The sequence below is a fragment of the Poeciliopsis prolifica genome, unplaced genomic scaffold (genome assembly GCF_027474105.1).
Source record: "Poeciliopsis prolifica strain line A6 unplaced genomic scaffold, Auburn_PproV2 SCAFFOLD037, whole genome shotgun sequence".
Taxonomy (NCBI): domain Eukaryota; kingdom Metazoa; phylum Chordata; class Actinopteri; order Cyprinodontiformes; family Poeciliidae; genus Poeciliopsis; species Poeciliopsis prolifica.
In genome coordinates, this window is record NW_026562412.1 from 5,404,851 (window position 1) to 5,421,725 (window position 16,875).

General features: G+C 38.5%; 1 protein-coding gene across 1 annotated transcript in view; it reads right to left on the bottom strand.

Moving 5' to 3' along the window:
• Window positions 1–16,875, bottom strand: part of btbd7 (BTB (POZ) domain containing 7) — a 29,629-nt gene that overhangs the window by 12,036 nt on the left and 718 nt on the right. The window contains exons 2-3 of the mRNA XM_055053354.1: window positions 10,360–10,562; window positions 5,575–6,717 (exon numbers count right to left, since the gene is read on the bottom strand). Of these exons, the coding sequence (XP_054909329.1) occupies window positions 5,575–6,717; window positions 10,360–10,441 (1,225 nt within the window). The 5' untranslated portion in view covers window positions 10,442–10,562. The remainder of the gene's footprint in view (window positions 1–5,574; window positions 6,718–10,359; window positions 10,563–16,875) is intronic.

Genomic DNA, 16,875 nt, shown 5'->3' on the forward strand with positions numbered 1-16,875 from the left:
AAGCAGAAAGCAGCATCGCTGAGAGAGGAAGAGAAGAGCTTGTTAAAAAGTCAGGTGCAAAAACGTCAATGATCTGGACCTGGTTCGGGTTCAACCCCCCACGGTCTTAGCGAGACGCTCAGGAGGAGCGCGGCACATGTCACGGTCAGCCAATGGAGAGGAGAGGGGAAAATGCTCTGTCTTAATGCAACGCTCAGGAGCAGAAGGCAGATGTCACGGTCGGACAGCGGGGAAGCGTCATGGGGCTGGGTGACGGTCTTTCCGAAACCACAAAAAAGAAAGCCTTGTAAAAAGGGCACAGTGCAACTCCGCTGGACCGAGCATAGAGTAAAAAAACTGGTGGGGTTTATATGACTTCACCTCTTAAGACCACAGGAAGGTTCAAGAGTAAAACTGGGAGCAGAAAAATGTAAATTGTAATGTATGTGGAAGTAAGAAAGTGCAAGTAATTTGCCAGGTTTCCCTTAAAATGAGATTTTTTTAAAGGAGGACCTGATGATACGCAGCAGCATAAAGTATTCAATGAGTGTTAAACAAGTTTTAAAACATACAAATATATACATTCCACTCAATTAGCTTTTTGTTTTTGTTTCTATTGTAAGTTTCACACAAATCATATTGTGATATTGTTACCTCCACCCATCATAATGTATATGAGTTTCATGCCACATCCTTAGTTTAAGACCCGGCTCCTGGCTCTGATTGGGTGTTTTGATCGGTACATTTCTTCAGACGGACACAGGAGCTCATGGACGAGATCGATGTTTTCACAGATGATGTCTCATATTATGCCGTCACGACATTTTTAACAAATATCTAAAAAACATGTTCTCAGTATGTTTTTTAGAGTGCTTCCACCTCAGGCAGCAGCAGACGGTTCCCCATGTGGGAAAAGACAGCATCCAGTTCTTCTCTGTAGGTCCATTAAAACCTACATTCCCGTCTTGGCTTTTAAAGTGCAGCACTTTTATTATGAGCAGGAGATTAGACTCAGTCTTATATCTAACACTAAGCTTCCCCTTTCCTCTCTGCGGGGTGGAACGCCTCCTTTACAGAGCTTAGCAGACCGACAGCAGCTTCAGATGTTTTCATCTGAAGCCGTTTCCTGGAGCGCAGTCCCAAAAGTAAAACATCACATGCGTTCAGTAGTCTAAACAAGTCTGCTTGGAAATGATGTTGGATGATTGCTGAGGTGCTGCAGCTTTAATTAACAGTCACAACACAGAGCAGACAAAGTGTAGGGCAGAGAGGGGGGTTGGTTTCCATCCAGAAGCTCAGTGGCGTGCTTCAAAATGAACACAGCTTTTAATTCAAGTAAAATGTAATCCGAAATGGGATGCATGGGAGTTAATATGGACAAAGAAAGCTTTGGTGAAGCAGAGCGTCGTATTGTCAAAGAGAAACGGTAATGAGTTCAGGAGGGGGAGGACTGGGACAGATTAGAGGGTTTTCTCCGCAACATGAGCCTCTGCTGCCTCCAGAAGGAACCTGGGAGTCGCTGATGTTTGACATGGCAGAGCTCAAACTTAACCAACGTACAGCAGGATGATTTGTCATTTAGGTGGGGTTCGCATACTTCTCCCACTGTAAAATTCAAGAACGTTTCAAGGTAAGTTTGAAAAGTTTGGAGATAAAACAATACAAATGGACCAAAAGGACAATTTCAATTCAGTATTATATGATATAAAGTATGCGTTTTCAATTTCTTGTGAATTTCAATTGGACAGATCAGTGAGTCATTGAGCAATTAGGAATAATAAATATTTAATACTCTGAAATGGGGTTGGACAATAAATCAATAATATATATAATAGACTTGTAATCAATATCAGTAAAACATCTAATATTAAATATATAGACTTTAGATGCTGAACCTCGTACAGTAAGCTGAACAGGGTTAGTGGAATTAACTATCTCTTTGGTTACCTAGCAACTGTCACTCTTCAGTTACCTAGCAACAACCTGTTGAGTAACTTTCGCAGCAGCAGTTTTAGGTTTTTCCCATCGTGCCTCAAAACGACGTAAAAATAAACAATAGAATGGAGTGAAAATGCGGATAAAGCAGGAAACAAGTTTGGGATCATTTCAGATATTTAAAAAAAAAAAAAAAAAACAAGTCAATAATGATCAACGTCATCTGATATGAAATGTTTTAATCGTGATACGCTTTTCAGCCACATCATCCAGCCTCTCACTGAAAACAATTCAAACAAATTGTGTTAAGGTAAATTATTTTCCTGCTCAAATTAAAATATTTAAGCACAGTAATTAAAAAGTGCCATTAAGCAAATTGAAATAATTTTGGTTATTCTAACTAACCTAAAATGAAAAGTTTAGTCTGATTTAACTTTAAAAAGTGAGAAACAAAACAACTGTATGAAAATATTTGGCTGCAACTGTAAAAAATGTTTTACAAATTTAGGCTTTTGATCAAATGATACAATACTTTGCAGTTTGAATATCAAGTCATTAAAATTCAAGCATTTTCAAGGATTTCCAGTATGAACCCTGGTTAAGGTTTGCAGTGTTGCAGAGTGAGCTCAGAAAGACGGCAGCAGGTCACATTTGGTGATCTGTGCAGAACAGTGGATCACCGGTTGAGCAACCACATTGACCAACAGGGTGACACCCTATTATTTACTGCAATACGCCTTTCAGACAGGCGAGAGTTTGAGTTATTTACATCACTTTTAACCCTTTGAAAGGATTTCCAACATCTGTTCCTGCGAGACATCTCGCCTTCCTCCTTAAACCATATGTTTTGCCCTTTCTTTCAAGTCAAAACAGTCGCATATTTCCACTCAGTCGGATTGCATCATTGCTGAAAAGGATGAAGTATCTTTATAAGTAAATGAGTCGGCTTTATGGATTAGTATGCAACTTTGCATGAACAGATGCTAAACCCATCAAAGTACGTCTGCTAAATCTAATTAAAGCCACAAGGAACATCTGCAGAGAGTCCATGGAGCCAGAACAAACCGCATTTTTAATACAGTAAATAAATCTGAAGAAATATTATTGGGATTTCTGTGGATTACATAGCGGAAGGTGGTAAAATATGCTAAAGATTATTTCACACATTTTAAATGAAAACCAAACATTTGCACAGATGGGTTATTATTTTGTTTAATGTTTTGGGAGGAAACTATTGCTGTGATAAGAAGCGCTGTCATGATAAGAACAAACTGCTGTTTTCAAAGTCCGAATTTTGATCATGCAGCTGGAATTGCTACTTTTTGTTACATCTATATATGAAATTATATTTCAAAATACGATCTGTGACGTTTTTGCACCTCTTAGAGATTTCCTACTTTTCCCAGAATTCCAGAGTTCTCTGTCCTTTATGTTCACTTTAAATATTAGAAGCTAATGTTGAATTTATTTCAGAAATGTTTTTACAAAAGAGAGGTTTTAAATATGAAACATGTAAAAATATTTCACATTTAAGGAAGAAACATCAGGAAAGATGTATACCTGGGAAAAAAGGAAGGAAGGAAGCAAGTATAGAACTAGGAAATGAAGGAAGGAAGGAGATGTAACTAGGAAACAAAGAGGGAAAATGTAGCACTAGTATAGAAAGGAAGGGACAAAGAAAGGAAGGCTAGTTTTTCCCCAATAAATACCATTTTTATTTGTTTCAGATGACAAACATGTCTTCTCAATTCCAGTTTTAATTATTCCGTTTGTTTTAGTCAACTATAATAACAGTGGTTGATACTTTATTTCGTTGTGACTTTTTGTTTGTCAAACTTAATTTTATTTAGTTTTCAGTTTGTTTGCTAGTTTATTTAGTTTATATAGGTTGAATGTTGTTAATTTTCAGCAGGAGATACAACTTTCCCAAAATGTATTAAAATGTTGTTTGACAACCAACTGACTGGTGTTTTCTTTCAGCTTTAGCTGTCGCCGTTTTGCGGACTAGCGTAAATACCGGAGGGAGGAATAATGGTGGACCATAATTCGCCAACAGCTGACAAAAACTGCTTGTGTCTCGGAAATAAAAAAAACAATAAAAATCTATTTCAGAAAAGTTAAAAAGGCTAATAAATATATTTAGAAACAGAAAAACAAAGGATATTGTATCTAATTTTATAAATGCAAGTTGTACTGCTAGTTAGTTAACCTGGGTTGAAACTGCAGCTCACACATAGGCGGGGCGGGCGTTAAAACAGCTGGTTCAGGTCAGAGCAGGACGCCAACCTTTAGCGTGTAAAACGGTGTGGGGAGTCAAAGCGATGTGTAATCCGAGTGTAGATATAACGGTGAGAAAGTGTTGACGGAGGCTCTAATGCATGTACCAGCTGTCCGCTCCCAGAAGCTGCTTGTTGCAATATGTTCCCGCCAGGCGCAGCACTAACACCGCCTAATATCTCACTTAGTGATGCTGTGCAACCCACATTTTAATGTGCACTATCAGCGCTGAAGGTTAGACAACATGTAAAAAAAAAAACAACAACAACAACAAAAAGGCTATAATTAACGTAGAAAAACAAATAAAATCGAGCCAAATGTGACAAAAAAATCTCATGATGCAGCAGACGCTGTATTTAGGATGCAGTGAGCGTGCAAATCGATTCAGGAAAGATGATTTATGTTATCGCACTCTGGGTTGAGGGTTTATTTCAGCGGTAGTGACCGAACAGGAAGGAAGAAATTACTGAGGAATGAGACCAAACTAACAATTCACTGGATTACACAACACAACACATCAGCAAATTTACAGATCATAAAAACTCTGGCTGCACTAAACCTCAAACAACTGGACAAAAACGACAGAAGAGCGGAAACAATAAAAGACAAAGAGACTGGTGAGTTTAAAAAAAGGAGGGAAGGAAAGAGTAAAAGGATGGAACAAAAGAAGGAAGGATAGAAAGGGAAAGGAAGGATAGGAACAGAGAAAAGAAGGAAGGAAGGGTCTAGAAAAGTGAGGAAGGATGGGAACAGAGGAAGAAAAAATAGGAAGAGAGGAAGAAGGCAGGGAGAAAAGATCTAGCAAAGGAAGAAAGGAAAGGTGGGAAGGAAGGAGTAGCAGAAGATAGGAAAGAAGAGAGAATAGGAAGGAAAGAACTAACAAAGGAAGGACGAAATAAAATTAAGTAAGGAATCAAGGATGAACCAGGAAGGAGCAATGAGAAGGGAAGAATAGGAAAGAAGGAAGAGGACAAAGGAAGGAAGTAGCAAAGGAAAGGAAAGAAAATTAAGAATAGTAAGGAAGAAAGAAGGAAAGGAAAGATAGAAAAGAAAGAATAATCTAGCAAAGGAAGTAAAGAAAGGAAATTATTTGGAACAGGTGAAGCTAAATGAGGATTTTTGTGTAGAAAATATTTACAGATAAAGGATGTTTTTTTTATTTCAGATGCAAATTGTATGAATTTTGGCTTAATTACGCCTCTGAATATGTTATTCGTTCAACAAACTGCTTTTTTTAAGTCTGCATACTCTAGTTAAAGATTAATCAGTGACTAAATTAGACGATGACTATTTAAATTATCTGTTGATCACGATTAATCACTTCAGCCCAACTGAGATCTCTGGTTAGTTTCGCCGTGTCTGTGTGTGCAGGTGGCTTCCTACCTTGAGCCAGCATGCTGAACTCCAGGAACAGTGCGATGTGGTAGAGCTCCATGGCTTCCTCCGTGCGTGTGCTTGCCCCCCTGCACCCTGAAACGAGGGCCTGCACCTCCCCCAAACTGCACGATGACGGGCTGCCGCGCAGCACCAGCCCCAGGTCCACCATGTCCGTGTACATGCAGTTGAGGATGACCTGCACGTATTTCCGTGGGATGATGGACTCGTCCAAAACTATCCTGGTGGGGGTCTGCAGCGTGCGCTCTGTCATTTCCTCCCCCGTGCGAATGCGCCTTTGTAAAAGGTTCCTGAAGAACGGCGAGCGCGCAGAGAGGATGGCCTTGTGGGCCCTGAGGTCCTCCTCTGGGGTCGCCCCGCCGCCGCCGCCGCCTCCTGAGCCCGTCGGCACCGCGGCGACCGCCCCTCTCTCGTTAGAGCCGTCGATCATCTCAGAGTCAGAGGAGAAGCTGAGCAGAGCGTCGTAGTAGCACATGTAGTCAAACAAGCCCTTCATGTCCGCTTCCAGGGAGTTGGGCGTACCGAACTCCTCGCTGAGCTGAACCAGCACGTCCACGTTCTGCAGCCGGCTGTCCTCGGCTCCGCCCACCCCGAACTCTCCCGTGTACAGGTAATGAAGCAGAGCGGAGAACATGGGCACGTCAATGCCGGCCGTGTCGACGTCCATGAGGACCTCGGCGCCGTAACCGGGAGAAGAAGACAGTAGGGTCTTGAAGAAGGGGCAGCGGGCGGCCAGGATGGCGCGGTGAGCCGGGAAGCAGGTCCCCTGGAAGATGAGATCCACGTCAGTGCAGTACTTGTGCTGATAGAGTGCGGCCAGGTCTCGCTGCAGGCTGGGGGCCTCGGCGCGGGCCAGACTGGCCTGGAAGCTCAGCTCCTTGAGGGCGCCGGTTCCCTCGTATTCCTCCACCAGGGCGTTGGTGTCGCGGACGTCCCAACCCGACAGGAGCTCCCGCATCTGCCGGGCATGGTCCGCTGAGCGGCTGGACTTCCTCCTTTTGATGAACCGCCGTTTGAGCGTCGCCAGACCCAGGCTCTTCTTCTTCCTGTCTGCCGGTCGCTCATGGCCGTGCTCCAGGCTGTACAGCTTGGACTCCCAGCCATAACCCTGTTGGGAGTATGAAGACGTTCCTGGAACAAAAGCACAGGAAGGAATAAGAAAGGAGGAAACGATGTTTTCTCTATTTTTAGGGGTGCACTGATTGCAGTTTCTGGCTTATTAACAATATTTACAAAGCCTGATCTGCTGATTCCGACTTTGGCCAATAAATGATTCTAATTTACTGAGATGCAGTGGTATGTTTGTAGCATTGATATAAACTGTAGTACTGTCTGAGCCAGAGATTAGTGTTAGCTGGTGCTTTGGTTTAGTTTGCTTCAATAAAAATCCAGTTTGTTTATCTAGAAAGTCCAGTTTGTTAAGTGAACTCTGATGCAGTTTGAATGCATATGTAAACGCCAAGCGGGCCGAAAACTGCTTCAAAGGCAGGAAGCGGACATTCGTGTAGGGCATTCTGGGTAAATGCGACCAAAAAACATGTGAGTAGGAGAAGAAACAGTTTGTGGTCTTTTACTACAGAAAAAGGAAAACAAACACTAAAATCTGATGTTACTATTTTTGTTTACATTTTACAAAAAAGGAAGTTGCTCTCATGTTCTTTTCATAGGTTTTTGTGACGTTTCTTGTCATGGTTCGTGTTGCAGCGCCCCCCATAGGTGAGGAGGGAAACAGGTTATTTTAAAGGGTTTGATTTGACAGTGAAATGAGAAAGAGAACCGCATCAGCTGAAAATTTAACAAATGTTGCAACTCTGGTCCCCAACTGAACCAAATCTACCAGACTACGAGATGTGAAAACACCCTTAGTACTAATCTGCTAAAAGGGTCCAAGGTGATGCGGAAGCAAGCTTTTCGTTGAATCTTGGCGTCAGCCTCTGGGTATGATTTATTAATGTTCTCCTGGAGCCTGTGTGGGTTCTCTGCAGACATTTGGTCTTCCTCCCACTGGCCAGAAGCTCTCCATTAGGCTCTAAATTACCCATGAGTGTGTGTGAATAATCTCTGTGTTGGCTCCACAAGCCTGAACAGAACCAAAGCGCCACTCATGGCTTCCAGTCATAGGTTATTCAATAAGAAAAAAGATTTGATTGAGTTTCTGTGGTCATACCAGAGGTACTGCTGCAGGCGGGAACACTGAAACACAACCTGCCTCTGGCATCCCTTGCAGGTTGGACGCACGCTGCCTGATCAGGCACCTGGATCACGTCCAGCAGCAACGCAAGACATCCAGGATCCCCGTTTCTTTTGATTTCATAGCACAAATTGGTTCCTCACAGAGGAACAGCCAATCAAGACGCTGTGGTCCTTTGTGAACTTTTAGGGCTGCAAGCGACGATTATTAGTCTATCAAATATTCCTACAATTGATCAAATAATAGGGATTAAAAAATGGGCAAATTTTGCAGATTTTTCATTTAACCACTTAAGCTTACTTTATATAATATCAAAAATAAAAATAATAATTAAATTCCTTTTTGAATAAGAAAATAAAAAATGTTATTGCCATAAATGCAATGACATAGAACTCCTCTGGCGTACACTTGATCATTTGTCAAAAATTATGCTACAAATCATTTAAAAACATGCAAAAAACTTATCGGTACTTTGGGGGGGTGATTGGTTAACTCTCTTTTTGGATCAATTTGTTAAAAAAATAGATAAAAAGGTGCCTAATTAAAAGGATTTGAACAGGTGAAGGTAAAACTAAGCCACCTGATGAGTTCTAGGTAGTTTTTTTCATATTTAATGCAAAATAAACATATTTTTAATGCAATTGTGACTTAATTGAGGGCAAATGACACGTTTTACAATCTCCAGTTACTGCTTATCCAATTACAATTCCGTATGATAATCGATTAATCATGATTCAGCCGATTAATCATTCAGCCCTATAAACTTTAAGCCATTCTCACAGATTTAGACCAATCTGCTCCACTAAATGGCAGTTATGGAGACAGCGTGGGTGCGTCAGCAGAGGCTCTGCCAAGGAGATCCTCTCCGCCTGACCTCCTGTCAGCATCCATCAATGTGACCCACATCGTAATCACTGGAACTCTGAATCATCTGTGGCTGGGCCAGATCGACTGAGCGGCTCCAGGACACAACAGGCAACAGAGATCATTTGGCTCTTCTGACAATGCATTCCCCCCCACTAAAAAGAAACTGGGGCTCGACTCATTTAGAAACTTTAACCTCTCAGACGAAGCTCATGATAACTCCACAGGAAGATGAGAGAAGTCTTTTCTCTTCCTTCAAGAAGACAGTCAGGGTTCAGTTCAACTCTAAAACCAGCTATCACAGCAAAATAACAACCTTTTCTGTCAGAGAAACTGTTTAAAACTTTTCAAAGGGCAGCTTGCACACGTCTACATGTCATCTAAAGGTTAGGGCTGAAACGATTAATCGTGAGGAATCAATTATTGAAATAATCATCAACTAATTTAGTAATCAATTAATCGTTAACTAGAGTAAACAGATGTTTTAAAAAGGAAATTTGATGAAAAAACAACAACATTTAGAGCAGCAACTAAGCCAAAACTATGAAAAATGTTATTTTGCATTTAAGATAAAAATGTCTATTTTTAAGATCCCTAAAACTAAGCTAAAGGATAGCTGTAGTTTGTCCAAATAAATTAAAGAAATGCCATCATTGCATTTTAAGCAATAACATATTTATTTTCTTATTTATAAATATGAATCATTTATTTACATTGTTAAATGTGTGAAACCAAAAATCTATAGAAAGTGCCACTTTTTTATCCAATCAATAGATTTGTCACAATAAGCGACAGAATAGTTGATTACTTAAATGATTGTTAGTTGCAGTCAGCACTGATAAAGCATAAGGTCACAAAACATACTGTGACTACGAAGAATCTAAAATAGAGCTGAAACAATTAATTGGGTTAATAATGATTAATCAGTTATTAAAAATAACAGTCACTACTTTAGAAATTGATTAATCGCTAACTGGAGACTCAGAAAAAAGCTATTTGCTGAAAACAAAACAGAGCACGAATTAAACCAAAATTGTACAAAAACATTTTTACGTTCACAAATTAACTAAAGGAACGTTCTGTTGTTGCATTTTAAGCAATAAAATATTTATTTTAATTAAAAAAGGAACTGAATTATTTGTTTTGGATTGTATATTTTAATGTATTTGTAAAACTGCATAAAAAGGTTTAAGTGGTTTCATAAAAAGTCTGTAAAATGTGCCCATTTCTTTTATCCAATTAATCGATTAATCATCAGAACAAATGATTATTAAAATAAACTGCAGTCCTAACAAAGTAAAATCTCAAGTAGACATATTGTGAATCCACAGGGTGTAAAATTATAAAAATACCTCTTGTGATGTCATTCTGGTCAATGAGATTTGAAATTGCATTTCTTTGCTCGCCTGCCTTTGACTATGCTTCAAAACAAGGCCAAGCGGCAGCGAAAGGCACGTGGAAGCTCCTGCTAATGCTCCAGCCTCGGCACTACGAGTCAACAGCCCGGTTCAAGAGCTCTTATGCACAAAATTATTCACCTCCTGCACCATCAGTTGCCATGGAAGCAGGTTAATCTAATCTAAAGTGTGAGTAAGTGCATGGCAGAGCCCTATTAGTATGCATTTGTAGGAAGGATAGACATATATACTGGTTCATTACGCAGAAAAAAAAATAAATCCGGGTTTTAACGCAGCATGGAGAAGCTTAAATGAACTCACCTATAAAGGTCTGCTGCGTCTGCGTGTTTCCCCCGATGCGCGGGGAGCAGGAGTGTGGATAACTGGATCCATTGGCCCCCATCCTTACGTCTCTTCACTTGTTTTTTGGGGGGGCCCCCTGGTGCTGAGTCATCCTGCTCGGTTCTCAGCTGTGGAGGTCGGGCATGGATCTCCTGAAGCCTCCGAGCCCCAGGCTCCGGCCGCTGAACCCCGAAAAAATGGAGCAAAGAGAACAGACAGAAAACTAAAGTCAAACTGCGTCTAGCATCTCAATTCAATCAAATTTTTGGTTTAATTTTTGGCACATCTGAATTTGTTTTCCACCAATTCAGAGTGAATCACGTCGTTTGACATTAGGTCAACTTTTCGATGAAATATTAGGGCCAGATTTTCTTTTTTTAATATTACAAAAATACAACCAAACCAGTAGGAGAATAGAGTTGAAATATTACAAGAATAAAGCCACAATATCAGACTTTTCTAGAAATACTACAGTTATAATTGAATAAAGTTGAATTAATACAAGAATGAAGTATTAATATGACTAGAATGAAGGTGTAATATTAGAAGAATGAAGTTGTAGTTTGGAGGAAAATGACATGAAAAATAACCAAATTAAATGAGGAAAGTTGAACATATTGTGAAGTTTTTCTGTCATTTACTCCCTTGATTTGTGCAGCTTCCCCACTTGGAAGCTGCAGTTTTTATAACTTTTAGAACAGTTTTACCTCCAATTTATGCATCAATGTCAAGAAATTATTTTTTTCTTTTTACAGTAGGAAGTAACTGTAAAGGTAAAAAAATTAGAACAAATGAATACATTAACTAACCTCCACAAAAAGAGCAAGTTCAGACTTTTATCATTCGTTTTTTGGGAGAAAATTTATCATGCAATTAATCTATTTCTTGATTATTGTGACAGCCCTAATACTGATAACTAAGATTTTTTCTCATTAAAATGTCTTTTCTTTAAGATGTTCTTATGGCGAAATTCTCTTTATTTTGACTATATTTTTGCAATTAAATAATTAAAAATGACCCTCATACTTTGCTGCACAACTTGCAGAGGCGATGAATGAAATAAAAGCCATTTTTCGAAAACAAAAAAGAAAAGTTGAAACTGAAAATAAAAATTTTAGGTTTTTGTTCTATTTACATGTTTTTCAGCTTCAAAGAAAAATAATCTGAATTTGAACTAAGAACATGTTGAAACCACTTTTCAGATTTACGGGGTAAAAACAAAATTCTGAAAATTATTCTTTGACTTTTTTTTAGTTTCAAAACATTTTTTCAGTTTAAATTTTTTGTATCAAAATATTTTCAGCTACAATTTCTTAGCTTAAATTTTTTTTTCATTTTTTTGGGTTTAAAAATATTTTTTCAGTTTGAAATTTTTATTTTCAGTTTAAATTTTTTTCAATTTCAAAATTTGTTTTCAGCTTTAAAATAATTTTTCAAATGTATTTATTTTTTTATTGGAACAAAGCTTTTCTTATCAGTCATTTGTGATTTCTTTTTAGAAAAGCAAGTGAGAGGAAGAAAATAAAAATCTGATTTGTGTGAAACAAATTCTATATTTTATTTTTAAGCCGTGCCGCCCAGACCCTGTGAGATAACGAACGCCCTGCGGCGCCAGATTGAGGAGGCTGAACAGAGAAACACCTAATTACATCCATCACCTCCTTTCAGCCACATTGATTTTACTGCAGTGATCAATCACAGCCGTCCTAGCTGTTTCAACGGCCTGTGTGGATTAAAAAAAGACATTCTGAGGGAGTTTTCCTTCTAAGATCTTCGTGTTCAGGCTTTTATCTGCAATCTTCAACAGAGACTTCCTCTTCCTCCCCTCAGGAAACTGATCACCAGTCAACAACAAATCTAATGCAGATGTAGCTTGGCTTCAACACTAAAACAAACAGATATACAAACACCGGACATTCCAGTCCTATGCCCATTACATGCTAATGGTGGAACATGAATTTAGAGAATCAGAATTCATATTTTAGGTAATTTGAGAATATTTTGAGTGTAACAAGGCGACAGGACGGATATTGGGAGTCTGCCACCAGCAGTTGGGTGATGGGTTAATTCAGCAGCACCGATAGAGAAGTGGAGACAGATCTAAATGCAGCCTTTAGCTCTGACTGCAGGTAGGTGGAGAAAATGAATAGTATGTGATGTGAACCCGATCATTAACATGTCATGATCGGCATAAAATCCAAAGAATCAACTGCGGCCAGACTGGACTTTTTATTTTATTTTATTAACAAACGACAACAAATGAATCAAGGCTTTATTGATGACGTTGTGATTTATAGTCTTAAATAAAACCTGATTTTATTGTAGGAAGTTGTTGGCATTCATGTACCAATGGATAGTTCCAGTAAAAGTAGATGGATAGTTCCAGTAAAAGTTTCCATCCACTCATCATCTGCATGATGATGAGTGGCTGTTTTTTAGGCGTGGGGGAGGTTGTGATTATTTGAACTCCTCATTTTTGAGAGTGCAACAAGCAAATGAAAAGTTCAGAAACTGAAAAATTTACAAAACTATAGGCTCAAATATACATAACTACACGAACTAATATTTGGTTAAACTTCCCTCAGTAAATAGCAGAGGAACACAAACAATGACATGTGTTTAGAATCCTGTTGGAAATCCCAGAAGTGTCCAATGTTGAGAGGACGACAACTTCTGACCAGAACGAACCAACCTACGAATGAACCAATGAATGAATGAACCAATGAATGAATGAACCAATTAACAAAACCAAACAACAAATAACTTAATGAACAAACAAATGAACCAATGATCAAAACAAACCAATGAAAGAACTAATGAAAGAATGAATGAACAACAAATGAACAAAACAAACCAAAAAAATGAACCAATGAATTAAACAAATGCACCAATTAACAAATGATAACAAACCGTTAACAAAACTCACCCAACTTTTATCAACTGATCCACTTTCTTTCTACATTTAGCAAAATTTCAGACAAGAAAATGTCAAAAATAGCAAAAACAAAATTTCCAATTATACTGTTAGTTTTATTTAACAACAGTTGAAATGTATCATAATAAATCAAAATTCTTACTATGATAAGAAATCTTTCACAATAAATCATGAAATGCCCGTCTTCACAGCACTTTGGAGCCAAAAGAAGCTAAATTCAACTTAAGCAGCAGCATGAGAACAGCCTCATCCAGGAGTTTATTACTGAGACCTGAATCTCCAGTAACGGTGCAACTTTAAGACCACTTTCTGCACATTCAGGCCTCAATAAAGAGCTGTTGGTTGCGTTTCTCTCCCAACAGAGCTGGTTTAGTGTTGCAGACACAGTTTGAGCTGGACTATGCGTCCCTAATGAGAGGTGACATGAGACACTCCCTGCCCCCTTCCACTTCAAGCTGCTCACCTTGTATCAGCATTTCCCTTTCCTTCCCGTTTTAAAACACAATGAAAGGCTTAGAGAACCAAAACACGGACGACAACTGCATCTACCTGGAAATGCATGACATAAGGAGAGGATTCATTATTCAAATGACTCGCTGGGGCCCATCAATCATTAATGAGGATTTTCTCATCATGGTGAGAGAAAATGGAAGCTGGAAGTATCTTTATAACCTGAGAAATCAATTAGCAAAAAAAAAAAAAAAAAACACATCTTCAGTGTTTATTCGTGAGCAGCACATTCATTTTAACATTGTTGGAGTGTAAATTAACAGTTTATCTGCATCAAAACCTGAAACATGACCTGTGAGATGTGGGCATTGTGTGCTTCACAAAGCCAGCAGGACAGAAATAGTGAGTAATTATAGACGGTTTGACTCGGGAGATATTTGATACGATCAGACGTGCCCCAAAACGAGGTCATAAAACAGAGCAGCGCAGGGAAACCAGAACTTTCTAACAAAGAGTGACCTCCAAAGCTGTGACGTGTCGATGCACACATCATCACACTGCAGGAGAGGGCTGCAGGTGGATGGGAAAACAGTTCACCCTTCCCTGAGGAAGCAGGAAGACTGCAGGGACAACAGCGACAGGCTGCCCCAATCAACTAAATCAGTTTCTCATTAGGCTGATTACAGGCCCGGCTAAAGGAGGCACGAAAAACAAAAAGAATCAGGAAAGTCTGTAAATAAAAGGCTGAAACGATTAATCAACTATTAAAATCTAAAACTTGCTTTTTAATCAAATTATCTAGATTTTTAATCAAATTGATAGTGATTAATAATGATTAATTGGATTAATTGCAATTAATCTGATTAATCAAAGTAATTATGATCAATCATTGAAACAATCAAATTTTTTTAACCTTAATTTATTTATAATGTCTCATTGAGGTCCAAGTACCCTTTTCCAAGATCGAACCGTTTTTGATAAATCTAATATTAATTGATTAATCGTTAACTGGAGGATACACACTGAAATAAAAAGGTAATTTGCCGGGAAAACCCCCCAACATTATCATAGCAGTAACTAGTGTATTTTAGTTTCACCTGTGTCAAATTTAGTCCAGAATTGCAATTTTATTGCATGTTAGGCAATAAAATGTTTATTTTCTTATTTAAAGAAGGCAGTGGACTTTTTATTTGAATCTTTTAATGTATTTTCAATGTTCTATAAAAAACACTTCTGTGATTTGAATGTGCCCATTTTTTAATCTGATGAATTAATTACTCATCAGAATAATTCATGACTATAATAATCGTTAGTTGCAGACTGAATAGGGACAATGAAATGCTAAAATCTATTTAAATCTTCAGTGACTCACAGAGAACAATTAACAATACAAACTGCTCTTCTGCACAGTTCCCCTTTCGACGTCGACAGTCAGCTGGTCGCGTTTAGCTCTGGAGGCCAAGAAACAAAAACAAAGTTCCACCAATATTTTGTTTTTAGGATTTTTTGGATTAAAAATGAATGGATTCAGGGAATGAATCTCAGGAAACAATAACATTGTTTTGTTCTCCATTCAACCAGACAGAGAAAGGAGCATCCAAACCAAAGTCCAGCTGTTTCAAATACTCAAGAGTTTACTTCCTTTAACTTCATGCCAAGTTTTGGTTTTTGAGGATAAAACTTCAACTATTACAGTCAAGTACAGATCAATGCAACAGCATTTAACCTGTTCAACAAAGAATATTTCACAGAGGATCTGAAACATTGGCTGGGAGTGGACCCACAATTTCAGAGAGATTACTGCAGGATTATCACAGCCTGCATATGGCTCCTCACTACCTCAAGATAACTGCTCCTCAGAGGAATCACTTTAAAGGCCTATGCTAATATACTTTTATTTAATTAACATATGATGAACAGGAGAGCTCTGCAGATCAGTGAGGGAAGCGGAAAAGGTCATAGAAGAGTCCAAACTTTTAATTTCAGAGCAGCATTGATGGAAATTGTCATAAATGTTTGAAAATGATAAATAATAATAAAGAGTCCAGATGCGTCCTCAACCCTCATCCAGAGCTGTAGGATTCAAACTAACCATTATTCGAGTAAGTGATCTTTTTTTAAAAAAGGCACATTCTGCAGACTTTTTATTAACCACATAATCTTTTTTCAATACAATATTAGAAATACAATAAAATATGGAAATAAACATTAAAACCTGTTATTACATAAAATGTAATACCAGAAGGATACCATAGTGATTATTTTTTAGATTAACTGACTGATGATTCAAAAGCAAAAAGTTCTAAATAGATTTGTTTGTTTTTTGTTTTTTTACAAAATATGAAACAGCTGAATATAAAATTATGCAACTTGAGTCATTCTAGGTAAACATATTTACAGAAAAGCTTTGTTTTTCAATTTTAAATGCAAAATTTATGCATTTTTAGAACAGTTTTGGCTTAATTTATTGGTCTCCAAACTTTTTGCTAGTGGAGCCCAAATTGTCAAACTGAGAGAACCAAATGGGAACCAATTGTTTTCTTAATTAAAACTAAGATTTAGCTGAAGTCCTTTGCTGTTTGTATCTCTAAAGTGATACACTAAATAGTGCCTCGTACCTAAAAAAAAATATTTAAGACAATTTTATTGGTCTGTAAAAATCTCTCCCTATACTTGCAAACCCAGGGGCCAAACAAAATTCTCCAGAGGGCCACAAATGGCCCCTGTGCCACACTTTGGACATCCCTCCACTAATTATTGCTCTGAATGTGCTGTTCTTTCAGCCTTTTTTGAGTCTGTATACAATGGTTAATCGATTAGTTGACAATTATTTCAATAATTGATTAATCGCGATTAATCGTTTCAGTCCGAGTACTCCCCAGTCCTTCCTAAGCATTTTTAGTTTTGTTGTGTCTTCCTCAGACCCTCTCAGTCCTTCTCAAATGTCGTCAAACGACCTCTGACCTCTTTAGTCCTGCACAGTCTTCGTCAGTCTGCCTCTCCAAGTCCCTTTCTGTCCCCATCAGAAAGGGTCAGTTGTCCCTATCAGGACTCTCTAGTCTCCCTCTTCCGCCCTCCTCAACACTCTTCAGTTCCCCCGGGTCCAGTTC